General features: G+C 39.1%; 4 protein-coding genes across 11 annotated transcripts in view; 3 read left to right on the top strand and 1 right to left on the bottom strand.

Moving 5' to 3' along the window:
* The first annotated feature begins 507 nt into the window (after positions 1-507).
* On the top strand, positions 508-17,764 carry si:dkeyp-118b1.2 (uncharacterized protein LOC559983 homolog). Of its 4 annotated transcripts, XM_035997187.1 has the most exons (10): positions 508-625; positions 1,169-1,215; positions 1,335-1,458; positions 1,602-1,734; positions 1,958-2,129; positions 2,772-2,872; positions 3,017-3,039; positions 3,181-3,229; positions 4,205-4,321; positions 17,721-17,764. In XM_035997187.1, exons 3-9 carry the CDS (start codon positions 1,408-1,410, stop codon positions 4,282-4,284), a joined length of 609 nt encoding a protein of 202 aa, XP_035853080.1. In that variant the 5' UTR covers positions 508-625; positions 1,169-1,215; positions 1,335-1,407; the 3' UTR covers positions 4,285-4,321; positions 17,721-17,764. The 4 variants fall into 4 exon arrangements, with proteins under 4 accessions (XP_035853080.1, XP_031171725.1, XP_031171727.1 ...); XM_031315865.2 differs by lacking the exon at positions 17,721-17,764 and having other exon boundaries at positions 4,205-5,329; XM_031315867.2 differs by lacking the exons at positions 508-625; positions 17,721-17,764 and adding an exon at positions 632-808 and having other exon boundaries at positions 4,205-5,329.
* smarcd2 (SWI/SNF related, matrix associated, actin dependent regulator of chromatin, subfamily d, member 2) lies at positions 6,587-15,355 on the top strand. The gene is made up of 13 exons (XM_031315860.2): positions 6,587-7,163; positions 8,209-8,411; positions 10,055-10,097; positions 10,200-10,322; positions 10,626-10,745; positions 11,391-11,486; positions 11,873-11,974; positions 12,075-12,236; positions 12,591-12,688; positions 12,988-13,123; positions 13,229-13,351; positions 13,870-13,971; positions 14,090-15,355. Exons 1-13 carry the CDS (start codon positions 7,023-7,025, stop codon positions 14,141-14,143), a joined length of 1,503 nt encoding a protein of 500 aa, XP_031171720.1. The 5' UTR covers positions 6,587-7,022; the 3' UTR covers positions 14,144-15,355.
* On the top strand, positions 15,893-23,640 carry psmc5 (proteasome 26S subunit, ATPase 5). Its single transcript, XM_031315864.2, has 12 exons — positions 15,893-16,016; positions 17,227-17,298; positions 18,381-18,450; positions 18,562-18,659; positions 18,750-18,806; positions 19,202-19,432; positions 20,399-20,525; positions 20,857-21,047; positions 22,788-22,886; positions 22,978-23,088; positions 23,171-23,257; positions 23,488-23,640. Exons 1-12 carry the CDS (start codon positions 15,993-15,995, stop codon positions 23,539-23,541), a joined length of 1,221 nt encoding a protein of 406 aa, XP_031171724.1. The 5' UTR covers positions 15,893-15,992; the 3' UTR covers positions 23,542-23,640.
* A 48-nt stretch (positions 23,641-23,688) lies between these two features.
* LOC116061579 (MAGUK p55 subfamily member 3-like) overlaps positions 23,689-25,431 on the bottom strand; it is a 29,860-nt gene continuing 28,117 nt past the window's right edge. For all 5 annotated transcript variants that reach the window (XM_031315855.2, XM_031315854.2, XM_031315856.2 and 2 more), the window contains 4 exons: positions 25,248-25,341; positions 25,047-25,155; positions 24,468-24,587; positions 23,689-24,252 (listed from right to left, as the gene is read on the bottom strand). In XM_031315855.2, coding sequence (XP_031171715.1) covers positions 24,073-24,252; positions 24,468-24,587; positions 25,047-25,155; positions 25,248-25,341 — 503 coding nt within the window. In that variant the 3' untranslated portion in view covers positions 23,689-24,072. The remainder of the gene's footprint in view (positions 24,253-24,467; positions 24,588-25,046; positions 25,156-25,247; positions 25,342-25,431) is intronic.

The raw sequence follows: 25,431 nt of genomic DNA on the forward strand, positions 1-25,431 counted from the left end.
TAACCCGTCCCTCCCTGCCCTCTAACGTGATTTCTGTTTTAATTTAATTTAGTTTAATATGGCTTTTCAATTAACCGCTTTGTTCACCTGTCTACTATAAGTTACAGAGGGGATACACAAAATATCAGGCTGTTTTTCACCTGATATAATGTGTATCCCCTCCCCTAACATGCAAAGGGTGTTCTGCCATCATGTGTGTTATTTTCTGTCTTTACCAGGTCACCATAAACAACATGAAATAATATGGAGATGTCTGCTGTTTTCTAGCAAAAGTTACAGAGGGGATACACAAAATATCAGGCCGTTTTTCACCTGATATAATGTGTATCCTCTCCCCTAACAAGGAAAGGGTCTGTCCTGTCCTCGTTTATGTAGATAAATGAGACCCTTGTTGTTCCACGTCGCTATTTGTTCCATTTAAGAGGTGAATTCGAAGTACAGCAGTTAAACTCCGCTCTGAGTGCACGCGCGCTCCCGCGGCCAGGGGATACAAATCCTGGCGGGGATAAGTACCTTGGCACGACACCGGCAGTGCTGCAAAGGAAGCGTTTGGTGGAAACTCGTGTAGCGATCGATTGCTACTGTCTGATCTCTGTGATGTAAAGATGGATGCCTGCCGAAATAGGTAAATAAACACAATTAGCAAATTTGCGTGGCTGTGATTGATGTATTCCTCGTATGTAGACTTTATATTGGGATACAAGTCTCGTTTTTGAATCATTCGGGGTTTTTACGGGGTGTTGAGAGGCGAACAGCCGCAGTGCAGCAGCGGTGTTGGGTTCGGGGACAAGCCTCGCTGTGATCAAATGTAATTCTTCCACAGCAAAACCGTTCAGTCACTTACAAATGTGTTACATTGTTTCTATTTCCTCAGCCTAGTCTGATACATGTTAGCATGTTTAGCTCGTAGCTGTAGCTGCTGTCGACTGGAGGATACCGCCTCTTGTAACGTTAACCTCTTGGCATGTTCAGTTTCTCCAGCCTATTCATAGCCTCACTCTTTGTTTTCCTCAGCAATGTTTGGGCTAAGCTACCTTCATTAGACAGTAATGCTCGGAGCAGCAGGGTGGTGTGTTTGAAAATTAAGCTAACTGTGTCTGTTTATTGGGATTTTGCAGACAGTGCTGCAACACCAACGCTAACTTATTCTGCTTTGTGTTATTCGTAGGTTATAAACGTGGGAAGTAAGTCCCTGGCAGTGTTCAACGTGCAGTTGTAAGTAGCTGTATCACATTCAAGGCGTCAAATGTTGACCATGCACTGATTTACATGAATTGGTTAAACAGGATGTAATGCCACTGTGCTGCTAACAGTGTATTTCCCTCCTGCTGCAGCCCTGTTCTGGCCAATGCTTGCTGCGCTACAGTATGACCACAGCAGCGTCGGCTCATCTGGTAGTTCTGGCAAATGAAAATGGAGGAGGTTTCAATGTCCAGCCTGGACAACAGCAAGCTGGAGGTACATTAGACCAAGGCCACAGTATAATAGTAGTTCGAGCAACCTTGGAAATGCACATCATACTGTACATCTGCAGACACTGTAGGATACACACAGACAGTGGCCTGACTTGTGTCTCTGTTTCCCCGGCCCTTCCCTGCCAGGGCCTAGCTCAGGACATCCTGTCTGACCTGGTGGAGGATGCATGCCTGGGTCTTTGCTTCGAGGTCCACCGGGCCGTCAAGCAGGGCTATTTTTTCCTCGATGACACAGACCAAGAAAGCATGAGGGACTTTGGTGAGCACAAAGTCTTCCTAGTGACATAAATAAGAGTAGTGAACAAGTGAGTGTGTTTTCTTGCGTATTAATGAAACCAGATAATAATAAAAAGTCCAAAGAAAGCAAAGATACAGCAAGCCAAAAACATCTCTCTGTAAACCAATAGTCATTTTGTCTATTTTGACTTTCATGTAACTATGTTATAAAGCAGAGATGTTTATTGCTTGCTTTAAATTTCCAGAAATCGTGGACCAGCCGGGATTGGATGTGTTCGGCCAGGTGTACAACCAGTGGAAAAACAAAGAGTGTGTATGTCCCAACTGCAGCCGAAGCATTGCTGCCTCACGCTTTGCCCCGCATCTGGAGAAATGCCTGGGGATGGGACGCAACAGCAGCCGCATAGCTAACCGCAGGTATGAGAGTAAAACAGCTAACCCCAGTGATATGTGTAGTGTAGTATACTACTGATTTACACCTCTCCCTTTGTCCTGTAAATTAAAAAGCAGCCTCCTTCCTTCTATGAACATTAAAAGTAAAATGTGATAATGCACATTTTTTATTTTACCTTTATTTATCCAGCTAAGTAGATCAAGAACAAATACTCATTTGCAACGACGACCTGTCACATTCACACAGTTATACATTCATACCTGGAAGCTGCCTGGTACAACCGCAGTCTGATCCGCTGGCCACTGGAGCGTATGGGGTTAAGAGCCTTGCTCAAGGGCACCTCAGTGGTGGTAATAAGGGAGGGGCAAGCACTGCTCTTTCACTTTCCCCACCCAGATTTTACCCTGTCGGTCTGGGGATTGAACCGGCGACCTCCCGGTCACACGCTCACTTCTTTAACCTTTAGGCCACCACTGCCACATGTACTGTATTTATGTTGTGTAGCTACACATACTGGAGAAGTTATGCTCCATATATATTACAAAATAGAATGATACAAAACATTATGAAATAGTTTTAGGTCAGAATGTATTTGTTTTATAAGCAGACTGTTATTAATAGTGAGTCACTGTTGGTGTCATATCTTATTTCTCCCTTTTTTACAGAATAGTCACCGGTAACAACACCAACAACAAGTCAGAGAGCGACCAAGAGGATAATGACGACGTCAATGACAATGACTGGTCTTATGGGGCAGAAAAGAAAGGTGATGTGCTGGTGCTACTTTTTAACTTCTTTTTTTAGTGATACTGAATGTTAATTGTTAATTTCAAATGAAGTTTGACATGTATGAAATTACTCAAATGTTTTTTTTTTTTTAATCTTGAAATGTAATGTCTTTCTTTTACAGCCAAGAAAAGGAAATCTGATAAGGTACTTTCATTTCCCCCGAAGATTAATATAACAATCTTAAGGAGCATGACACTGTTTTATTATCCACAATCATTAATTTTATTATATAAACACATGTAGAATGTTAACTAATTATTCCTGAATTTTCTTTTTCCACCTAAGAATCCAAACTCACCCAGAAGATCCAAATCATTCAAGCATAATAAAAGCAGTAAGTAGAAATGAATCCTTGAACTTCTTGTTGATGTGTGCAGTTTGTACTTTGTGCACAGTTTAAAAGAAACCAATCAATTTGTTGGTTAGTTATTTTTAACATACAAACTCCAATTCCAATGAAGTTGGGACGTTGTGTAAAATGTAAATAAAAACAGAATGCAATGATTTGCCAGTCCTTTTCAACCTATATTCAGTTGAAACCACTACAAAGACAAGATATTTAATGTTCAAACTGATAAACTTTTTTGTTTTTTGCAAATATTCACTCATTTTGAATTTAATGCCTGCAACACGTTCCAAAAAAGCTGGGACAGGGGCATGTTTACCACTGTGTTACATCACCTTTCCTTTTAACACTCAAAAAGCATTTAGGAACTGAGGACACTAATTGTTGAAGCTTTGTAGGTGGATTTCTTTCCCATTCTTGCTTGATGTACGATTTCAGTTGCTCAGCAGTCCGGGTTTTCATTGTCAAATTTTGCGCTTCATAATGCGACACACATTTTTAATGGGAGACAGGTCTGGACTGCAAGCAGGCCAGTCTAGAACCTACACTCTTACTATGAAGCCACGCTGTTGTAACACGTGCAGAATGTGTCTTGGCATTGTCTTGCTGAAGTAAGCAGGGACATCCATTGTATTCTGTTTTTATTTACGTTTTACACAACGTCCCAACTTCATTGGAATTGGGGTTTGTATTAATGTTTTAACAAATCTTGCTTAATATGGTTTAATTATTTGATTTTGGATTAAAGAAGTGAACCCACTTTGTGTCCATTAAATTCATGCCTAGATTAGGGCTTGGTTCATTCTGTCAATATTGTTTTGAATATCTGTCTCTTGGCTATGCATCCAACATGCCTTACATTGATCAGAGAAATTGTGAAATTATGTAAATACTTACTTAAATCATTGTAATTATCTGGTACAAGTGACTGAATGACATCCGGCCTTATGTTTATTCCCATAGGCATGATGGGTCAGAGACGTCGCATGGACAACCAGGAGAGCCCGCGCATGCTGATGAAAGATGAGGCATTCCCTCAATAACACACTCAGCCACAAACACATTCTCTCACCATCGTGTGTACACATACACACAACGTGCACACATACACACAACGTGCACACACAGCAAGACCAGTAACACTTCACCCTTGGTTCTTTATGTTGCAAAATCAATGGATGTCGATGCTGTTGGTGACATTCAAGGCGTTTACTGCTCTGCAGAAGCAGTCCAGACCTCTCACTGTATACTTGACAGCTTTTTTCACAAAATCATTGTACCAACACTCATTTTTTATTTTGTTTTAGTTATTGTCTCAGCAATTTTTGCTGGAGTCCGAAATAATGAATATCACCGTATACAATTACATTGCACAAAGGTAGATTGTGGTGTCATTCATTCAGCGGCCATACAGAGGCAGCTGTGTGCACATACAGTATGTTGTTTTTTTTTAATACAGAAATGATTAGTCATTAGGTGTACTTCTATTTCCTCATCTTTTAAAATCTCATTCTTTGAAAAATAATGTCAAAGACAATCATTACTAATGGTTTGTCTTTTATTTTCACATTCACTGTGGGGCTCGTAGTTCTTCGGTTGGATCACAATACAGTGTTTGAGAGATAAGCAACTCTCAGTTTAGTCATTCACCTGTGGAAATGTTCAGTAAATGAACCCCTAATTGTACACGCAGGTATTTGCTGCAGACAGCAGTTTTGTTTTGTTTCATTTTTGGTGGATAGGTCGGCTTGTTTTCCAGCATTCAAAAAAATGTCTTTGTATCATGTGTTTACATTGTAAAGGGTTACATATATCTTTGGTGTGATGTGATAGTGTAAATATTCCAATAGTTGAATTGCTGCTATCATGGCTCAGTTTGTTTCATCTGTCTAGCATAATAAATGATTTGTTACCCGTCATTACATCTCGTGTTAACTTGAAACTGAAAAGGGTTTTGATATTAACCCTGCTCAAGTACTTACAGTGAAAGACCAAATGACCCACAGGGGATGCTGTTGATCAAATGAAGAGGTCTAGAAATGTTCCAGTTTTGATTATTTTAATACACTTACCATATGATACATTAAATGTTCCTTTGTGAAAGTTTATTTTTCATTGAAGTGCTCTGGTAGATCTTATTCTGTGGAAATTGAGACATAGTAAACACTGAAGTTCACACAGTTGGAGATTAAATCAAGTGTTCTGCGTTGAGTTCCCCAGAACAGAAAACTGCCAGGAAAGCCAGTTATGTTGCCTTCATGTGCTCCTCTTAAACTCCGACATCTGAGAGTTTATACATTTGTGTGTTGGGGATCCTTAATGCAGGCTATTGGTGGGCCCCAAGGCATACAACAAATAATTCATCTAAGATATATCATATGATATAGACACTATCATCTAAATAATTTGAGATATGTTTTAAACAACCCATCCTTGAACAGCTATGTGTGGTGTAACCATTGGTCAAAGATGTTAAATTGCTCAATATTTCACAAGAAAGCTTAGCACAGACAACCTGACCATCCCACTACCAATCTATATAAAGCAGTTAAAACCAGTGATGAAATGTAAGGATTTCTGATCAGGATTGTGCTTTACTTGAGTATTTTAATTTGATGATTGATGACTTTTACTGCACTACTACTGCACTAATAATTTACTTTTTACTCCATTACATTTATCCGACAGCTGTAGTTACTTTGCAAATCATTGAAACAAAATATGATCAATAAAGTAATGATGCATTATTATAGTTTAAGCTACATTATCTTAATCAGTAGCCTATATAAAGAAGTTAAAATTAGCTCCACTTTTACCAGCTGCAACAACATTGTGAGCCTTACACACTGATGCATCAGTGTAATTATAATCAAATAATCTAATTTTCATTATTCTAAAACGGGCCATTCTGTATAATGAGTACTTTTCCTTTTGGTACTTTGGTAGTTTTACTTGTACAATTTTAACTGCAAAACCTTTACTCGTAACAAAGTATTTCTACACTGGTATTGCTACATTTACTGAAGTAAAAGATCTTCCACCACTGGTTTAAACTACAGTCTATGGTTTAAACAAGCTCCACCTCAAGCAGCAACAACAATAGGCTTCTTACACATTAATGCATCAGTATTAACAATCTAATGATGTCATATATAATATCAGTTATCAATATCAGATAATTATTATCAATAGCAATGTTATTATTTATTTATAATTATTACTAACCAGCCAAAGCATGCAGCTGCCCTAACGCCCAACCCCAGGCCCCCTTAAAATTCCCAGGTTTACATCTCAATTTGCACCACACTATGTGCGCTAAAATGTGGAACATCGAAATTTCCAACATCTGTGAAGGCAGCATTTGGCATTGTGTGTAGGCAGTTACAATACTACTTTACAGTTTGTCGTTAGGTACTCGTTATCATGTTTTTCATCAGCCTAAAAGTGAAATAGCTGCTAATTAACAATGTAAATACTTGAGAACAAGGGGAGGAGGTGACAAACAACAGAACAGACACCGCTTGTCCAGAAAACAAGCAATTGTAGGCAGAAGCATATCCCGGAACTCGAAAAGAGCTAGCTAACATTAGCTAGCTTTTTGTGATGACAGTGTGCTTGCTGTCAAACCACAACCCGACCTCATTTAAAGTAACTGTAGTCAACTAACTCGCTGCTTTCGGACTTGTACCAGCGACGTTCATTTAGTAGCTTGCTAGACTCGTATTCGGACCGACATTTGATAAAAGTTTCCGTGACTTTTAACCACTTGTGGATCTAGAAGATGGCATCAAGAGGAGGTGGATTCATGAATCTGAATGTGAACCCCATGAATGTTGGGCATGCTGCGGGCATGAGGATGCCAGGTATGCCTCAACCTCCGGCGGGATACTCCCGGAGCATGAACAACTCTCCCCAGTACCAGGTTGGTTTCTTGCTTAATTTCTCTTTATTAAATAGGGACACTTACTGACCTAAATTAAAGGTGAGGATAACTTTATCTGTTAAGTGAATTTTACTGTGGCTTCTTAAAGTTTATGTTGCCTTGGCTGCTTTTAACAGTACACGCAGTCCTAAATTTAGAGTAATACAAAAATAACGATTTGAAGACAGTCGCCTGACATAAAAGTATGAATAACCTTAAAGCTCATTATTCTTAAAATATCAAGGTGTGGACACTACTTCCGCATTTGAATAGGGTATGTAATTAACGTTACTTACTGCCAACAATACATTGAATGTAATATTATTAATATGGCATGTATAGTGGATTGATCATTGTGCACCTTAAGTAGGCTTTTTGGATGGTTAATTGTAATTAGTATCACCGTTTAATTGTTTGTGCATGTGTGAAAGAGAAAATCACATGGCTGCCATCAGCCTCCTGTCAGTTAGCTTGAAAACAAAAGTAAGTTAATCATCTCCACCATCTGTCAGAGCTAAGCCTGCATACATTATCCCAGTTTTACCACCATCTGCAGCTTCATGTGGTCTGTAGTTAATACACAATATTACCGTTGTCTGTTTGTTAGTTAGAGCCATATGGATTCACATATTTGTTTTACTGTTAAGGAGTGACCAAACAAAAAACCCAGCAGTGTTAAAAAAGAAAATTCACATACATTGTTGATAAATCTACAATTTAGTTTAATATCAGACTATAACAGAATAATAACAAGTTAAAAGATTGGAAAATCAAGAAAATATTCATTATACACACATACATACAACACACCTTTGGCTTTGGGTATACCTTTGGTTTTAGATATAATATCTAAACCATCACATTGGGAGCATACAATTGTAAACCAGCACTGCAGGGTGAAAATAACTGCAACTAAAGCATCTGCATATACATGCTTATTTTATTTATTTTTTTAATTTATTTTCTTTAAAAGGTTGCAGAAAAATACTTGTTTTTTCAGTACTTGAACCTGAGATCATAGCTTCAGCTTCCCTTTTTTCTTTAGCGCCCAGGGATGCCACCAAACAGAGTCGGGGGCCCCATGGGGTCAATGGGGGGCCAGCTGCCTGGTCCTTCTTATGGTGGTGGGAACATGTCCATGCGGCAAGGGCAAGGCATGGGGCCTCCAAGCATGGACGCCTCTAGGAAACGGTTCCTTCATCTGCATCAACAGCAGCAGCAAGAGGCACTGGGAGGCCTAAGACGAGGGTAAACTGTGGAGAAGTGAAAGCGTTTGTGTGAGAGAAGGAGAAGAGAGGGAGAGGAATAATACCAAGGTTGATTGATCAAGACAGCCTGAGGCCAGATCAGGGAATGGCGCTGCCTGAGATTTAGACTTAAATAGAGTTGCAACTAACATTTCTTTTCATTGTCCATTAATCTGTAGATTATTTTCTCCATTAAAGGTTTGGTCAACAAAATCAGAAAGAGTGAAAATACAATTTTCTAGTTGCTTGTTTTGTGTGGAAACACAAAACAATACATAAAACCAATACATTCCATTTATGATGATATAAAGCAGAGAAAAGCAGCAAATCCTCACATTTGAGAAGGTAGAACCAGATTTTTTTTAAATTTTACTTATTAAATGACTCAATTAACACAGTTAAGATTGTTATCAATTAATTGATCAACTCAACAATTATAACAATAACAATTGCCAGGCCCCTTTTTACAGTAACAATGAATACACAACAATTCATTATTTTCTCGCAATACAATTTAAATACTGCAACCTCTTTCATGCACATCACTTTTTTTTTCTCGAAACTTTGAGATACAAAACCTAATTGTCTGTCTTTGACTGACTAAAACAAACATTGGGTGTAAAGTCATGGCCAAGTCAAACAGAATTCTTCATAGCATTACTTTAAGGACCTTACTGGTAATGTTTTCCTCAGCCAGGACAAAACCTACAGCAGTAAGTGTGTGTACTTTAAATATTCTAAATGAACATAATTACATCCAGTGGGAAATGTTATTGAAGTTATAGTCCATAGTCCAAACCTAAAAAAATGTGTCTTGTCATTGAATTGTAAATATACCTTTTCATACATAACACCGTAGTAGTCATATAGTGATTAAGATTCAGTGGCTAATTTTGTGTGCTGTGGCTCATTAACAATAAAACAACACCACTCTTCTTCAGGATGTGTTTTTCTCTCTGTGGTCTGTTTGTGAAGTTACTGTGCTGTTAAAAACACAGCTCGGATCACACACACACACGAGGGTATAGGAGTATCACATGACTGCTTTCAAAGCAGTTGACACAAGTGGATATTTTTAACTTTAAACTGCTCAGTTATGCCATGCTCATAAATGTTTTGATCCATGATGTGAGGCGGCACTTAAAGTTTCATCCACAATGAACTTCTTGTCTTTAAAGCTTTGATCTCATAACAACATTCTTAGTATAGGAGGATTGGTGTGCCACAGTGCCAGAAGCAACCATCTAAATTCTCATTAAAGAGCTAGGGAATTCAATTTAGTCATAATGAGGAGGAACAGTGTAATTTAATTAAAGAAACAAAGCCGCTTTTATGAAGTCAGTACCCAAGGCATTTGGGGGGGAGTTAATGAAGAGATAGCACTTTTTTTATTTTATTTTATTTTTTTTTACAAATAACTGATAATCAAATGAAGTGAGTTATGTCTTTCTGTTAATGTGTGTGTGTGTGGTCAATTCCTTGTAAATTCGTGAATTAAGGTCACTCTTTAAAAAGGGCAAATGCTAAATGATGACACAACTCTGGCAAAACAGTACAGTATGTCCTTGACTAAGTAATATATTTTAGCCATTAGATATTTATATTATTATATTATATTATATTATCTTTTCTCTGTGATTTTAGGGCAAAAAGACGCAAGATGGCTGACAAGGTTCTCCCGCAGAGGGTAAGAAAGTTTTGACCCTCTGAATCATACTTCAGATGGATTCAGTTTGTTCACAGTCAGCTGTGTTCCCTTAATATTCATGTCATGCTGTTGGCTCTTTAGATCCGAGACCTGGTCCCAGAGTCCCAGGCCTACATGGATCTCTTGGCCTTTGAAAGGAAACTGGATCAGACCATCGCCCGAAAGCGTATGGAGATCCAGGAAGCCATCAAGAAGCCCATTATGGTATCTCTTCACGAGAGTGCATTATCAAATTTTTTATTTACTTTCCGGTTTTATGAAATGCTGAAGAGTTTGATTTCATGAATATCTCAAGGATTATAACTATAGTAACTATACTTAACTGTATGTAACTGTACTATATAGTCTTGATTGACCAATTTATGACTGCCATGTTCTGTCTTCACCAATCACCAAGTGCAGTTTAAAAGTCAAATTTCCAAATGAATCTTATTCAAATTTTTCATGGTTCATTTTTGTTTGAGAAACAGTTCCTGATATATCTGCTTGTTCATCTCTGTGAAACAGCAAAAACGCAAGCTTAGGATCTACATTTCTAACACGTACACCCCCTGCAAGCCAGAGGGCGAGGAGGCAGAGAAGGTGTCCTCTTGGGAACTGAGAGTGGAGGGAAAACTTCTGGAGGAAGTAAGTGAACAACTTTCTTCATTCTAATCTTCGTGCTCTGTTTCGCCATCGTCCCAGTGTGGTCTGACTCCCAAGTATTTCAGTCTGTGTTATTGTGTTTCTGAAAACTTCAGTCACTCAGCTCTGGTTGGCCTGTGTCCTTGGCTCAGGCCATGCAACCAGATGTGTGTTTACAGCTTTCCCCACTCCACCCCACAACTCCTAACACACACAAGCTCATGTTCTCTTTTGAAACAAGGAATTGAAACCACTGGCCGTTACATACCATGAGCTGACAAGCCTCCCCTCCCTCCATCAATTCCAGTTCAACTCATTGTGTCATCTGGGGCCACATGAAGGAGGATTTTTTTTTCTCCTCTGGCTCATTTGGTTTAGGCATGCGTAGGAGTTTTGCATGGAGTAACAGAAAAAGAAAAGCGATGTGAGGGAAGGAGTCATGTTGTGCAAACAGACTTTAACATTGCTTTGGAGAAGGCGGGGATGCAACAGCTTTTTCTAGTTGTCTACAGTTTTGTGCTTCGCCATCCCCAATGTGGTCAGAGCTAAACAATGCAGCTGCACAGACTGACACGGCACGATAAGAAGCCATAGATAACAATCTTGTTGCCTGTCTTTTCACACTGTTTCTGCATTTTTTGTTTCTAGCCTGGCAAGCAGAAGAAGAAGTTCTCATCTTTCTTCAAAAGCCTGGTGATTGAGCTCGATAAGGAGCTCTATGGACCTGACAACCATTTAGTAGAGGTATGACGTCATTTTAAAGGCATTTGATGCATTTAGGCACATGGAGACCAATATGTTCTGAGACTGCTATTGGTTCACTGGCCACTTTTTAGCATACTTTTCATCTGGAATCATTAAACATTTCGTAACTAAGTTCTTTCATGTTTTTAAATGACATCAAAAAACATGTTTTGGCATGGCCAAAAGTCCATACATAACTGAGAGTCTCACACTCAAAAACAATAATGGAGCAAGTGGTGAAAGTATTTATGATGATAGATGCCTACGATGGTAGAAGGGGGGATTATTGAATGTACATATAACTTTATTCTGCTAACATATTTCAGTTTAGATTTAGTTTTAGCTCTAATTGAACTTGAAATTTGATCTCTTTACTTTATCTTTAGTGGCACAGAATGCCCACCACTCAGGAGACGGATGGTTTCCAGGTCAAAAGGCCCGGCGACGTGAATGTTAAATGCACTCTTCTGCTCATGCTCGACCACCAGGTACCACCCATTTGCTCAGTGACCATCTTGCAAACAGTCATTTGCCTGGATGGTAATATATGCAACCACCACTTTCTTTACCCCAATTCTTGTTTTTCAGCCTCCACAGTACAAACTGGACCCACGGTTGGCTCGTCTGCTGGGTGTGCACACACAGACGCGGGCCAGCATCATGCAAGCTCTTTGGCTCTACATCAAGAACAACAAGCTGCAGGATTGTCACGAGAAGGAGTACATCAACTGCAACCGCTATTTCAGACAGGTAATGGAATGTTTTTGAGGCTACGCCAAGCCGCAGAATGTTAGTTCACCACTTATGCATTTCCCAGTGTTGCTTTGACATTGAAAAATTCTTTCAAAATCATTTAGTATGTGTTTTATATCAAGAATAAATGTAGGCATACAATTCCCTAATTTGTTCCGTAAATTACAAGGTACGTATTGCTAATTTGCAAAAACTAATTACCGTAGCAATACGTACTGCACTCCATGACTGTAAAGGACTTCAGATGTGCACCTAATATACATTTATTATGTTAGGTTTCTCACTTTTTAAGGATTGCGGAGAGATAAAATGGTAACAAAACTTTACGTTTTCTAACCAAATGCTGTTCAGATCTTCGGCTGTCCTCGAATGAGGTTCTCCGAGATTCCCATGAAACTGGCCGGCCTGCTGCAGCACCCTGACCCCATCATTATCAATCACATGATTAGGTAGCGGAGTGTGGATCATTATCCCTCTTTCTGTGTTCATACATGTGTTATGTGTGTGAGTGTTGAATTGCCAATGTTGTCAGGATCTCATATCTAGAATCTTCCAAAGTGTTTCCAAAAGTATTTCCAAAGAAAAAGTGTTTGCTTATAAACTCTAATTTTCAACCACAGTGAATTTATATGAGCTTTTCGTTTTATTTAGCTTTATGATTTGGGCCATCAGTACTTATTCTCTGTCTGCATCAAGATCACTCTTGACTTGAATTCTGTTTTGCTGTCTGTGCGTCTCCTCTGATCAGTGTGGACCCAACAGATCAGAAGAAGACAGCGTGCTATGACATTGATGTGGAGGTGGATGACCCACTGAAGGGTCAAATGAACGGTTTCCTGTCCTCTACAACCAACCAACAGGAAATTGCTGCGCTGGAGATGAAGGCCAGTCAATCTCAAATGCCTGCACCTCGCTGGCTTTTGGATAAAAATACATCTTGTTTGTTTAAAATGTCTTACATATTACTGTACTGGTTGTGTTCACTGCAGATCCATGAGACGATTGAGTACATCAACCAGCTGAAGACCGAGAGAGACTTTATGCTGAGCTTCAGCAATAAACCACAGGACTTCATCCAAGACTGGCTCAAGTCTCAGTGCAGAGATCTGAAGGTAAACATTTAATCCCACAACTAATGTACTGTACGTGTTTCTAAGAATCTAAACACATGAATTTCACTTGTTTGCCTGATTCGCGTCACGTTGAAAACACGTGTGGTGTGAACGTGCCATTATACTGCTGCTTCTTTTACACATAGTACTGCTCAGATGCATTATGTTTTTCAAGTCTACCAACAACACTTTGAGCTGTTTTGTTTTGTTTTTCAGTAAGGTTGTACTGTAGATATCTAATTGTATTCTTTCCTCCTCCACTTCTTTAAGCTTATATGGCTGTTGTATCATCACAAGTATCTTCATGACAACCCTGAACAAATGTTTGTTTTTGTTCACGTTTTGTGCAATCAGTCGTTTGCTTATTTCTTCCAACATACTCAAATTACCGTAAATGTAGGGACTTTGATGCCTTGAACATTATTTTGGTATTTGGGAATGAAACAGTTTTCTGTATTCATGAAATTTTGGTTCCTTGTGTTTAATGATAAAAAAAAATAAAAAAATGTTTTTGTCAGTTGATGACGGATGTGACAGGAAACCCAGAGGAGGAGAGGAGGGCTGAGTTCTACCAGGCTCCCTGGGTACCAGAGGCAGTGGGCAGATACGTTTACTCCAAAGTAAGGAATTACCTAATGCACTGCTTAACAATGTGCATGTTTCATAAATGCTTATTTGGTAAGGTGTAGATTATTATTAGTTTTAATATGCACTAACAGTATCCCTTTGTTGTTCCAGGTGCAGCAGAGAAGACAAGAGTTGGAGCAGGTGCTGGGGATCCGACTCACCTAAAGACATTATTCCAGAGATGTCACAGCCAGCTCAAGTCTACTCAATGAAAATTGGAATTTGCTTGAAAATAAATAAGCTAATGTTGCAGCTTAAATATTCACAAAGCCATCCTCACTGACATGGTATAATAAACCAGTTTCTAAGTGGGGAACCTATAAGATAATAGTTCTAAAATCAACAAAGTGTATGTGGGACCAAAGCGATGATTAACATGTCGCTAGTAATACGTTTGCCTTGCATTGTCATTTTGAGCCTGTTCAAATAATCTTTGCCTTGTTTTGCGATGTGTTTTGTTTATGGTACAATATTCCTAAAACATTTTAAGCATTGGTGCTGACTAGATGTTTTTTATCATCACATTGTGTGCTTATGTGAAAAGAGTCTGTTTACCTTCACATTTGAAAGCCATAACCTTATATATATGGAAAATATACCCATACTGAAAACATTTTATACAAGAAATATGTATATATTTTAATTTCAAATATATATTTAGAAAAAAAAAGGATTATATTCTTTAAAAGAAAAATGTAGGAGTTCTTAAGGTGTCTCATTACTTAGAAAAGAACTAAAAACAATATGCCAACAATATTTTTTTTATAGATCGGTGGATACGTCATTTGAAATGAAATATGTTTTGCTGTGTAAGAAAGCAGAATTTTCAGGACAGCTCTGCTTTTGGAAAAGATTGAGCCTCTTGATTGAGTCCACTCTGTCCTGCTGTAATTCAGCAGCTCTTTTTTGTACCTCTTGGATGTTTACATTCTGTTTTCGTTTTCTTGTAGGGGTTGTTGGGGTTATTGTTGTAATGTCAGAAAGAGGAACTGTGGCTGGCTGTTTGGACTGAAGGGTTCTTCCTGGAAGATCCATACCTCCTTAGAAGGTTAACTGATATTAATAAAATAGGAATGCAGTTGTATTGTGTCATCTAAACAAAGCACCAAATTCTTGTGTAAAGTTTATAGTTTCACAAGTTAACCTTTCATTGAAATGCAATTTTGTTAAGGTTTTGTATGAAAGGGTTTTCTGACTTTTTTCAAACATTTCATGTTAACAGGTATAGTGCCAAAATTTGTTTTGTGAAGAAGGCACTTCACAAATATTTTTTGTACAACCTCTTTGTAAAATGTTTGCATGTTTTGTATCAATCAAATGCCTTTTATCTTTTATACATTTGGAGTATTTTTTACAATAAATATACTTACAAATGTTTGTTATTTCATGGTATACAAAAAATGTATATAAAATGGCTGGCTTATACTCGTACCTTTTACAGTGCAGCCTCAGCTCTATGATAAAAGCTGGGCTCATGCCATGAGTGTGCATGTTAGGGCTGATTGAGGAGCTTAGGTGCCTGTGAGAGCCGCAGTCTAAACAGGTAGGGCTGGTCTACCTGGCTTTAGTGTTAGGCCTACTCCTCAAATACCGGTCAACCCAAATACACAATGTACACTCTTCACAGATCTACAACTCAGTTTTTAAGGTAAAAATGGTACAAAGCACAGATGTGACCAAATCAGTTGATAAATGGTACATGTGTTTATATCATAGACTATTAATATTAGACAATGGTTTGTATGCGTAAATTAAGCTTTGAATAACGTTAAGTTAGTAAAATAAGGTGTTAACGAAAACGTAGAAGCGACAACACTTTAACGGTTAAAACGGGACTGAAAAAAGACTGGAGGTGGCGATGTGCGCATATATATATATATATATATATATATATATATATATATATATATATATATATAATAAAAATAATATATATAATAATATTTTAACGTTCCCCAAAGAAGAAGTCTTCCGGAAATACACCTCTCCTCAAGCGGAAGCAGAAAATTCCAAGATGGAGGTGGACGGAGCTGATCATGTAGGTGTATTTTTTTTGGACGTTTTGTCGCTTTTGTTGTTTTATTATTAAAGAAACGTTACTATTACGCTTTGAGTCGAATCGTTACCTTGAACCGCTTGTGACAATGAATATATGTGCGACTCTGCTGTAGCTAAATGGCGAAATGTTTCTTCATTCAAGATAAGTGTAGTATGCTGCCGGTTTGCTGTCTCATTGTCGCTAACTAAGCTAGCTAAGACTAAAGAACTGGCTAGCTCACTGCCACTGTACGTATAGCGTTAGCTTGAGCTAGCTAGCTACTCTGAATGACTGGCAGCAACAGTCGGCAAGGGTTTTTATTGTTACGTTTGGACAGTTAGCTAAATACATCACAATTTACAATAACTTATAGTTTTAGGCCCACCAAGCGTTAGCTAGCTAAACTACCGCATCTAATCTATGTCGGTGCGAGTTAGCTAACGCTAGCTAGCCAAATGTTAGTCAGCAGATTTAAACTAAAGTTAGTTAGCTAATCTAACGTTAGGTAAATTAGGTTAGGAAAGTCAGGTCTCGCAAACTTTTAGCCCACTTTATTAATTGTATTGCTACCGTGGCTCAGTGGTTAGCACAGCTGCTAACCCATCCTAATTAGTGAAGATGGTTTAAATGCAGAGGTTACAATTCGTGTAACGTTATGTAAAATGTACCGTTACTTGGCAAATAACGTTAAAGGATATATTATAAATATATTATGTTGCACATACGGGTTCTGGGTAACGGTATTTTTGCTGTCCTCAAATACCTTAATTGAGTCAACACTTTAGCACAACTGACGTTAGCCCGGCTTGTTGAGTCACTGTTCACAGATGTTAATTATATATGCGTGGTAATGTATTTGGCATTATTGTAATCCAATATTGTCATCTTTCGATGAGGTAAATAGTCAACCAACTAAAAATCGAATCAACAGCAATTGATACATTGTTTGAATTGCTATGTATCTAGCATAAAGGCTGGTCAGTTATATTGCCTGGTTCTAGCTTTTAAAATGTGAGGGTTTGTTTTTTGCTGTTTGATATTATTATAAATTGGAATTGTTGAAGACAATACTGGGACTCTGGGAATTAATGATGGACATTTCCATATATTTTTTTACATTTATCAGACCAAACAATTAACTGAAAACAGTATTCAACAGATGCATCTATATTAAAGTTATTTAAAATTTGATGATTATTTTCATTGACAGATGGAGATGGGGGAGAGTAAAGGTGGCTCAGGTCTCCGGCAGTACTACTTGTCTAAGATAGAAGAGTTACAGGTAAGAACATATCTGCAAACTTTTAGCCGTTTATGTGACTTAAGGGTGATTTATGCTTCTGCGTTAAATCTACACTGTAGGTGTGTGGAGATACCGACCCCACGCCATAGCCTACGTCGCTTGGCTGTGGCTTGGTAGCATTGCATTTCCCCCTACTCATTTCCGGGTTCTCCTTCTCCAAAAACAACATGCAATCAAGGAGAGGGTCAAATTTTCCTGCTACAGATTTCCCACATGGTCAGAAAGCACAGGGAGACACTTTTGGCGGTTACCCACTGCTAGTATCAGCTCGGTTCGACTCGGCCGCGGTGTCCCGTCCTCCCTTTTCCATTGTAGATTTAGTACCGCCTCATGGCGAGCATGGCTGGTCGTTATAGCGATGCCGCAGGAAACTGCCGCGACCTATCGCGACACACACACAAACACACACACACACACACACACACACACACACACACACACACACTGAACGTCGAAGGTGTGTTGTTTTTGATTCTCAGCATGTGGCTGTTGACACAGCCAGAAGACAAATTTTGTTTCAAAAGAAGCTGGAGGCAGCAAAAAACCACCGCTGGCTAAACTATTTAAAAATGGCGGGTTTGTTCAGGACACCCCCGTCTGTCGCTAGCAATGATGACACAGTGATTAGTGACCATTCTCTCCAACCAGTCAGTAGTCTGCAGGTTTTCACGTCACCTTTTGGTATCACCTCAGCTTGCTTGGAACCTTGACGGAGGTGATACTAAAAAAAGTACCTGTTGACACGTACCAGGGACTTTTTTTCATAATAGAAAACCCAAAAAGTTGAGTCGAGCAGATACCATGTAATGGAGAAACGCCATTTGTTTCTCCCACTATGCCTCTAGAGTCGCTACTCACTCCGAAGCTAATCGCTGTCACTCTCTCACTCGCTCTACAACACACTCCCCACACTCCAACGCACAAGTATAAACTTCAGGCCACTTACGTAGGCTACGGCGAAAGCTCTGCTTGGAGCCTCTGCAGAACCATAAATCACGCTTTAGATTGCACAACTTCTGTTAGCCTGTCAATCCTGAACCGCTCTTTTTTTTTTTCAATAGTTGACCGTAAATGACAAGAGCCAAAATCTCAGGCGACTGCAGGCACAGAGAAATGAGCTCAATGCCAAAGGTAAACTGTTCATCACTGCAGCATCAGTTTTTTTAAATATTTCATTCTATCACGTACATCTGTACGTAAACTTTCCCCATGGGTAAAAATATATTCTGCTTTTTGTCTCAGTGCGTCTACTTCGTGAGGAGCTGCAGTTACTACAGGAGCAGGGGTCCTACGTAGGAGAAGTGGTTAGGGTCATGGACAAAAAGAAAGTGCTGGTCAAGGTATGCTGTGTACTTATACTTTGTACCAAACTATATTTTGAGTAGTAGTTGAGTTTAAATTAACATCAATTATCTTCTCATCATTTTCAGGTCCATCCAGAAGGAAAATTTGTCGTGGATGTGGACAAGAACATTGACATCAATGATGTTAGTATTATAGTTGTTGTCATTTAATGGTTGCTAGTTGGAGTACTTGAATAGTTTTCCCACTGTTCTCTTCACAACAACAAAACAGAACACTTGCAAAACAAACATTATGCCTTTCACTTGTAACCACCATAGCACAAGACTGAATAGCAATCAGAGCCATACTTTCTCCTCTGGAGGATTTCATGTCCGGAACAACCGAAACGTTAGTTTTCTTTAATAAATGGTGATGTCGCAGTAAGAGCTGTGTGCAGGATTTTCTCTTTCTTCAAGTCCTTGTTTTTGTCCTATGCACCAGCACAGAAGAATTGTTTGGATGTGTGCATTTTTTCTTTAAATGTCAGGAAACATGAAACCTGAAGTATTCTTACATTCCTTTATCATTTCTACATTAGGTGACTCCCAATTGTCGCGTGGCTCTGCGTAACGACAGCTACACCCTTCACAAGATCCTGCCCAACAAGGTGGACCCCCTGGTATCCCTTATGATGGTGGAGAAGGTGCCAGACTCTACCTATGAAATGATTGGTGGCCTGGATAAGCAGATCAAGGAGATCAAGGAAGTGATTGAGCTGCCTGTCAAGCACCCAGAGCTGTTTGAGGCTTTAGGCATTGCACAGCCTAAGGTGGGTGATTTAAAAGAGAGCTGATATTGCACAAGAGCTGTATAATTGCTTTTCCCCCCCTTTTTTTTTTCCTTCGTTCTGATTCTTAAAGGGGACAGTCCCCTTTTTTGTCTCCGTTGTAAGAAGGTCAGAGTAGGTTACGCTACAAATACAAAAGTCTGCTCCTGAAGCTGATAGGGAGACATTTCTGCAAGGCTGATATGGTGGCAAGGCTGATATGGTGGCGACACTGGGCCTTTCAGATAACGGTGTCTAAAGCCACTCTGTATGTTGTTGTTTTGTATTATTGTATTTTTTTGGTTTTTTTTGGTAAAAAAAGCTTATTCACATTTTGAGATTAGTTCAGAGATTGTAGGTTTTCTGAAGGGTTGTTTAGAAAAAAAGGATTATCTTCTCAATCATGTCATCTATAAACCTTTTTTTTTTTTTAAACTGCGAAAATGGTGGGTGGTGATGGCGCAGTGGATATGACACATGCCTTTGGTGTGGGAGACCAGGGTTCGATTCCCACTGCGATACATCAACCAGTGTGTTCCTATGCAAGACACTTAACCCCTAGTTGCTCCAGAGACGTGCAACCTCTGACATATATAGCAATTGTAAGTCGCTTTGGATAAAAGCGTCAGCTAAATGACATGTAATGTAAAAAATGGCCATCACAATATCCTTAGCCAGTTAAGTTTTCAAACGTCTTGTTTTGCCACCCAACAGTCCAGAATCCACAGATATTCAGTTTACAATGATATAAAACTGATAAGGAGCAATTCAATACATTTGAAAAACTGCAACCACAGACATTTTGTCATTGTTGCTTGAAGTGACTGAAACAAATTAATAGATTATAAAATAGTTGCAGATAAATTTTCTGACATTGAAGTAATTGTTGCAGCTCTAGTCGTATGTTTTCTCCATCTGTCAGTGTACAGGTGGTTTTCATTTCCGTTTTTTTGCTTTGAATGTGTGCAGGGCGTGCTGCTGTACGGTCCCCCAGGTACAGGGAAGACCCTGCTGGCCAGAGCTGTGGCCCACCATACTGACTGTACCTTCATCAGGGTGTCTGGCTCTGAGCTGGTCCAGAAGTTCATTGGAGAGGGTGAGCTTATTTTAGTTTATTTGATCAGGATCCCCATTAGCTAACGGCATGATGTCAGCTAGTCTTCCTGGGGTCCGACACAAAAATCACACAATTTAACAATTATATACATTGTATACATTCAAAACATTGCATTACATGCAAACAGAAAATCCATCAGCAAACCGTTAGGCGCACCAAACAAAAACAATTAACAGGCAAGATGAATCATTTAGCTCCGGTATCTCTTCTTAATACTTTTATCAAATTCATTTCCATTCTTAATTTTTCAAAAACTAATTAAGCCTATCTGGTTGTATAAGCTTGATTCTCCCCCCCTCTCTTGCGGCAGGGGCCCGCATGGTGCGTGAGCTGTTCGTCATGGCCAGAGAACATGCTCCGTCCATCATCTTCATGGACGAGATTGACTCCATCGGGTCGTCTCGCCTGGAGGGCGGATCGGGTGGTGACAGCGAGGTGCAGAGGACAATGCTGGAGCTGCTCAATCAGCTGGACGGCTTCGAGGCCACCAAGAACATCAAGGTAACACACACGTGAAATAGTTCCCTGATCACATGGACTTTTCACATATTTACTGACTAATTGTGTTATGTATTATGTAAATGTGGTTTTATAGTGTGTATAGCCCCTCCCTCACTTACAGTATGTTTCTTTGTTCGTACTTTGTGTAAACCCCCCAAGCAGTATATAAAAACATAAATTAGTTGTAAGCAGATATAAGGACATTTTTAACCACTTAGCATTATGCCCCCTGTTTGTCTGAGGGTTGGGGGCAGAGGATGTTCAGGGTAGATAAAAGGTCAACAGTATATGCTACATAGAAGTGGTGTACTTCATCTGAAAGCTGGGAACATGAAGATTAATTTGACATGTAGCTCCAGTAGTTTTTTCATAAATACAAAATGAGGTAATTAAAATATAGTGTATAAGGGCATATAACTTTAGTATTTAGTATAGAAGTATATGATGGCTATCCATCATGCTCACTTATGTCTCATGAGTTGTTGCAGCAATTTTTGGGTTGATACCATTTGTGACACCGATTAGGTGCTAAGTTTAACCATTTTTGACCATTTGAGAATTGATAAAAAATGTCAAAAATCCCTCCATAATACCACATTAAGACACCAAGGCATTGAGCAACACCATAGAAAAATGCATGCTGTGATTTGGTATCAAACACTTTCAACATTTGGAGATTTCTGTAAGAATTAAATTTTTCCACGATTGGATGGCGAGCACTTCTGTTCTGGAAACTGCGCAGAAATCCCCTTATTGTCAAGACACCTAGGAAAGCCATACATCCTCTGAATGCCCTAGGTCTCTAGTTTGTGGTTGTAAAGTTTCAAGAGGCTGTGATAATGTTAGGTCACAATACAGTAGATTATTTTATACATTCAGGTCAAGTTTTAAACAATGCTCTCACTTCAATAAAATGGCTTCTATGGGGACTAACATCACACATGAATACAAGTGGGCTCATTAAATCCACAAGTCTGTTTTCCTGTCATACCCAATTTAGCCTTTTCTAATTATGCAACTCCCAAGTTTAGGGACCCCAATATGCAGAAATATTCAAATATACCATTTTAGAATCGCCAAAACTGTACTGCATGAGAAAAAAACTGCATAGTTTTTGCCCCAAACTGCATGTAATCAGGGATTAGCATAAAGTGGGCATGTCTGTAAAGGGTAGACTCATGGGTACCAATAAAACCCATTTTCATTCAGATATCTTGAGGTGAGAGGTCAAGGGCCACGCTAGTTATTCCCTCGCCAAAATGTAGTCCCCTTTTCTGACAAGCTAGCATGTCATGGTTAGAACAAATGGATGCCTTAGCTCATCTAGTTTCTGATATGTGGTACCGATATCTTTACTTCAGCCCTCTACAGCCTCTGAAAGACCGTATGTCGGCCAAACCTGCCAGATAGTGTTTGTTCAACAAGTGTAAATTATACTATCAAAACATGTTATTGTCACTGTTATACTGTCCTTCATTCATCTGTTTATAGTAGACATTAGAGTTGTTGTTGACCAATATATCAATTGATACTTAAAAATACCTTAATCTGCTTACAACTACATCAGTGTGTTTATAAACCATTTATTAAATGGTTATATATTGATTACAAATGCTTTTATACGGTTCTCACACAGTGCACAGTATTTTTTTGTATACACTTTAATTATCCAAGTCCTCCTAATTACTATATCAATTTTAGTCTTTTTTTAATTTGACTAAAAACACCTTTGTCTCTCAGGTCATTATGGCCACCAACCGTATTGACATCCTGGACTCAGCTCTGCTCAGGCCAGGCAGGATCGACCGAAAGATTGAGTTCCCCCCTCCAAATGAAGAGGTAGTCACTTGCACAGCGTACACAGTATATACGGAAACTTATACATGCTGTGGGGCTTGTATTTGAGCACATCTTAATTCTGCACCATTAGGCCCGTCTGGACATCCTGAAGATCCACTCCAGGAAGATGAACCTGACACGTGGCATTAATCTTAGGAAGATTGCAGAGCTGATGCCTGGAGCTTCTGGTGCTGAGGTCAAGGTACGAATTGGCCCACTAAATGGTAGCAGTTGGGTGGTAAATGAAGGCCTTTATTTCATTTTCTTGTGTGTGTATTTTTTAGGGTGTTTGCACAGAGGCAGGGATGTACGCTCTGAGAGAAAGGAGAGTTCATGTCAACCAGGAGGACTTTGAGATGGCTGTGGCAAAGGTTTGTGTAACTATTCTCTTTGCAGTGTTTTGCAGAAATCTGTATTTTCAAAGCCCTTTCACCACTTACATTGTCTCAAAGAAATTTAAACATGGAGCTCAGGTCCACCTCACATCCCCCTGTCCAGAATGAAACCCTCATTTTTAATGTCTAGTTTAATTTTAATACCTGTATAACAAATTGTTCTACTCATTCCTGCCTATAAGACGGTTTCCTGTTCTCTTCACCAGGTGATGCAGAAAGACAGCGAGAAGAATATGTCGATCAAGAAGCTTTGGAAGTGAAAGGCCGTGTGTGCACACAATGCGACCGCATATGTATATTTTTCTTCTTTTGTTTATGGTTTGTAATTGTCATTCTAGAGTAAATGGTTTCCCCAAATACTGGAGGGAGCATGGTTTTTATTTCTGTCTTGAAATAGTGCCAACAGATGCATGTTTCTCTTATTTAATACATTTAGTACAGCAGCATGACAAGATGTTCTGCAGATTTATTCTCTCATTTTACAATTATCTTTATAATGCTCAATATGGCACTTTACATTACAGTAGACATCTTACATAATTGATCATACTGAGTGTAGATCTTTGACTTGCTTGTGCTAAATGCCTGTCAGAGTTGTTCTACTGCCATTTTACACTGAATCTAAAACAAAGGCTTGCTTGACGTTTACAGTGATGCCGTAACTTAGCCAACTATCACAAACCTGTATGTGTGTAATGGTTAGTATGGCAGTAAACACTGGATGACTCAGAAGCTCTGGAGTTTAACCTTTCCTCCACACGCTGTGGTCCACTGATCCATCTTGAACCAGGCTAGCTCCTTACCCAGGACACAGGCACCCACTGACACTCCATCTGCACCCTCTCCAGTACGACCTGGAGCTCAGCTAAGGCACTGACTGGGTCCTCCTTCACCAAGACATAGTCCACCCAGGGGCCATAGCACTTGTCCATCTGCTCAGCCGACTGTTTCATTTCCTGTAGGCCATCCTCCTAGTCATCACAAGGAAGTAAGAGTTGTTGATACAGAACCACGTTTAAATGATGCGTCATCAGAGCATGAACACGTAGGGGGGGAAAAAAACTTGAAATTACAGTAATTTGTGCAAAGCTTTCCGTATGTTATTCACCATTGGGTCATAGAAAAGGGGCATTTAAACTTATAAAGTGGTCCAATTTGTTAAGTATTTAAGTTTTAAGCAACTCACTGTGATTCCTGAGCTGAGTGAGGAAGAAGATCCAAGAGCTTTCCTTTGACTGTCATAGATGTGAGGCCTTACGTACACAACATATGGTTTGAACTCGGCATTACGTAGAGTCTTCAGTGCCTGAATGTGGGGAAAAACCAAGCATTTATGGTACTTCACAAAAGACAATGATTTCATCAGATGTTAAATGTTATGTCCTAAATCTAAAAATTAAAGTCAAACTTTGTCAATACATGATTAAATACCCTCAACCTTAAAAATCAGGGGACATAAACCTATAAAACCTAAGTCGTCTGAAAGCTCGCTTCAGAACTCAGTGTTGTGCATTGTAGACTTAATCCAGCCTTAGTCATACTTTCTGCCACATTCTGCATGAACTTTAGGGACTTTGAGATTTAAGTGTTGCTGACAATCTAGCCAGAAAATTTCACATTTTCATATCACTGGTTTTAAATCTTCATCCTCTACATCTAATATATCATAGCTGACCTTATGTTTGAACATACCACTGGACAAGTCCTTGCACATTTATTAAATTAAAAGTTGGTAATGCAATTGAAATCAGAAATGCATACCAACCTCTGGTTGCACATCCACCAGACAGACCTTGTTTTGATCCAAAATTTTGTGAATGGACTCTAAGCTGGTGCCGTACAGATTATCTTTATACTCCCCATATTCAATAAATCTGCAAAAATACAAAACCATGATTAAATTACATAAACCATTTTTTGCACTTAATTGGCTTACAATATATAGTTTCCAGTGTCCAATACTCACTTGCCACTCTGGATGTAGGTCTCGAAAGCTGCTTTGGTGATAAAGTGGTATTCCACTCCTTCCCTCTCATTACACTTCCTGGCTCGAGTGGTGTCTTAAGGTCACATTCAAAAACAGCCAGCAGGAAAACGGGGTGGAAAAAAAGATAAACCTTTGTACGTTCTGGGGTAAACACTTCATAATA

The sequence above is a fragment of the Sander lucioperca genome, chromosome 22, assembly GCF_008315115.2.
Source record: "Sander lucioperca isolate FBNREF2018 chromosome 22, SLUC_FBN_1.2, whole genome shotgun sequence".
Lineage (NCBI taxonomy): Eukaryota > Metazoa > Chordata > Actinopteri > Perciformes > Percidae > Sander > Sander lucioperca.

Coding starts and splice junctions, on each gene's coding strand:
- si:dkeyp-118b1.2 (XM_035997187.1), top strand. CDS start 1,408: ATGAAAATGGAGGAGGTTTCAATGTCCAGCCTGGACAACAGCAAGCTG. Junction 1,735..1,957: donor AGAAAGCATGAGGGACTTTG/GTGAGCACAAAG, acceptor TTAAATTTCCAG/AAATCGTGGACCAGCCGGGA. Junction 2,873..3,016: donor TTATGGGGCAGAAAAGAAAG/GTGATGTGCTGG, acceptor TTTCTTTTACAG/CCAAGAAAAGGAAATCTGAT.
- smarcd2 (XM_031315860.2), top strand. CDS start 7,023: ATGGCATCAAGAGGAGGTGGATTCATGAATCTGAATGTGAACCCCATG. Junction 8,412..10,054: donor CTGGGAGGCCTAAGACGAGG/GTAAACTGTGGA, acceptor CTGTGATTTTAG/GGCAAAAAGACGCAAGATGG. Junction 13,352..13,869: donor CTCAGTGCAGAGATCTGAAG/GTAAACATTTAA, acceptor TGTTTTTGTCAG/TTGATGACGGATGTGACAGG.
- psmc5 (XM_031315864.2), top strand. CDS start 15,993: ATGGAGGTGGACGGAGCTGATCAT. Junction 18,660..18,749: donor AAAAGAAAGTGCTGGTCAAG/GTATGCTGTGTA, acceptor CATCATTTTCAG/GTCCATCCAGAAGGAAAATT. Junction 23,089..23,170: donor CTTCTGGTGCTGAGGTCAAG/GTACGAATTGGC, acceptor TGTATTTTTTAG/GGTGTTTGCACAGAGGCAGG.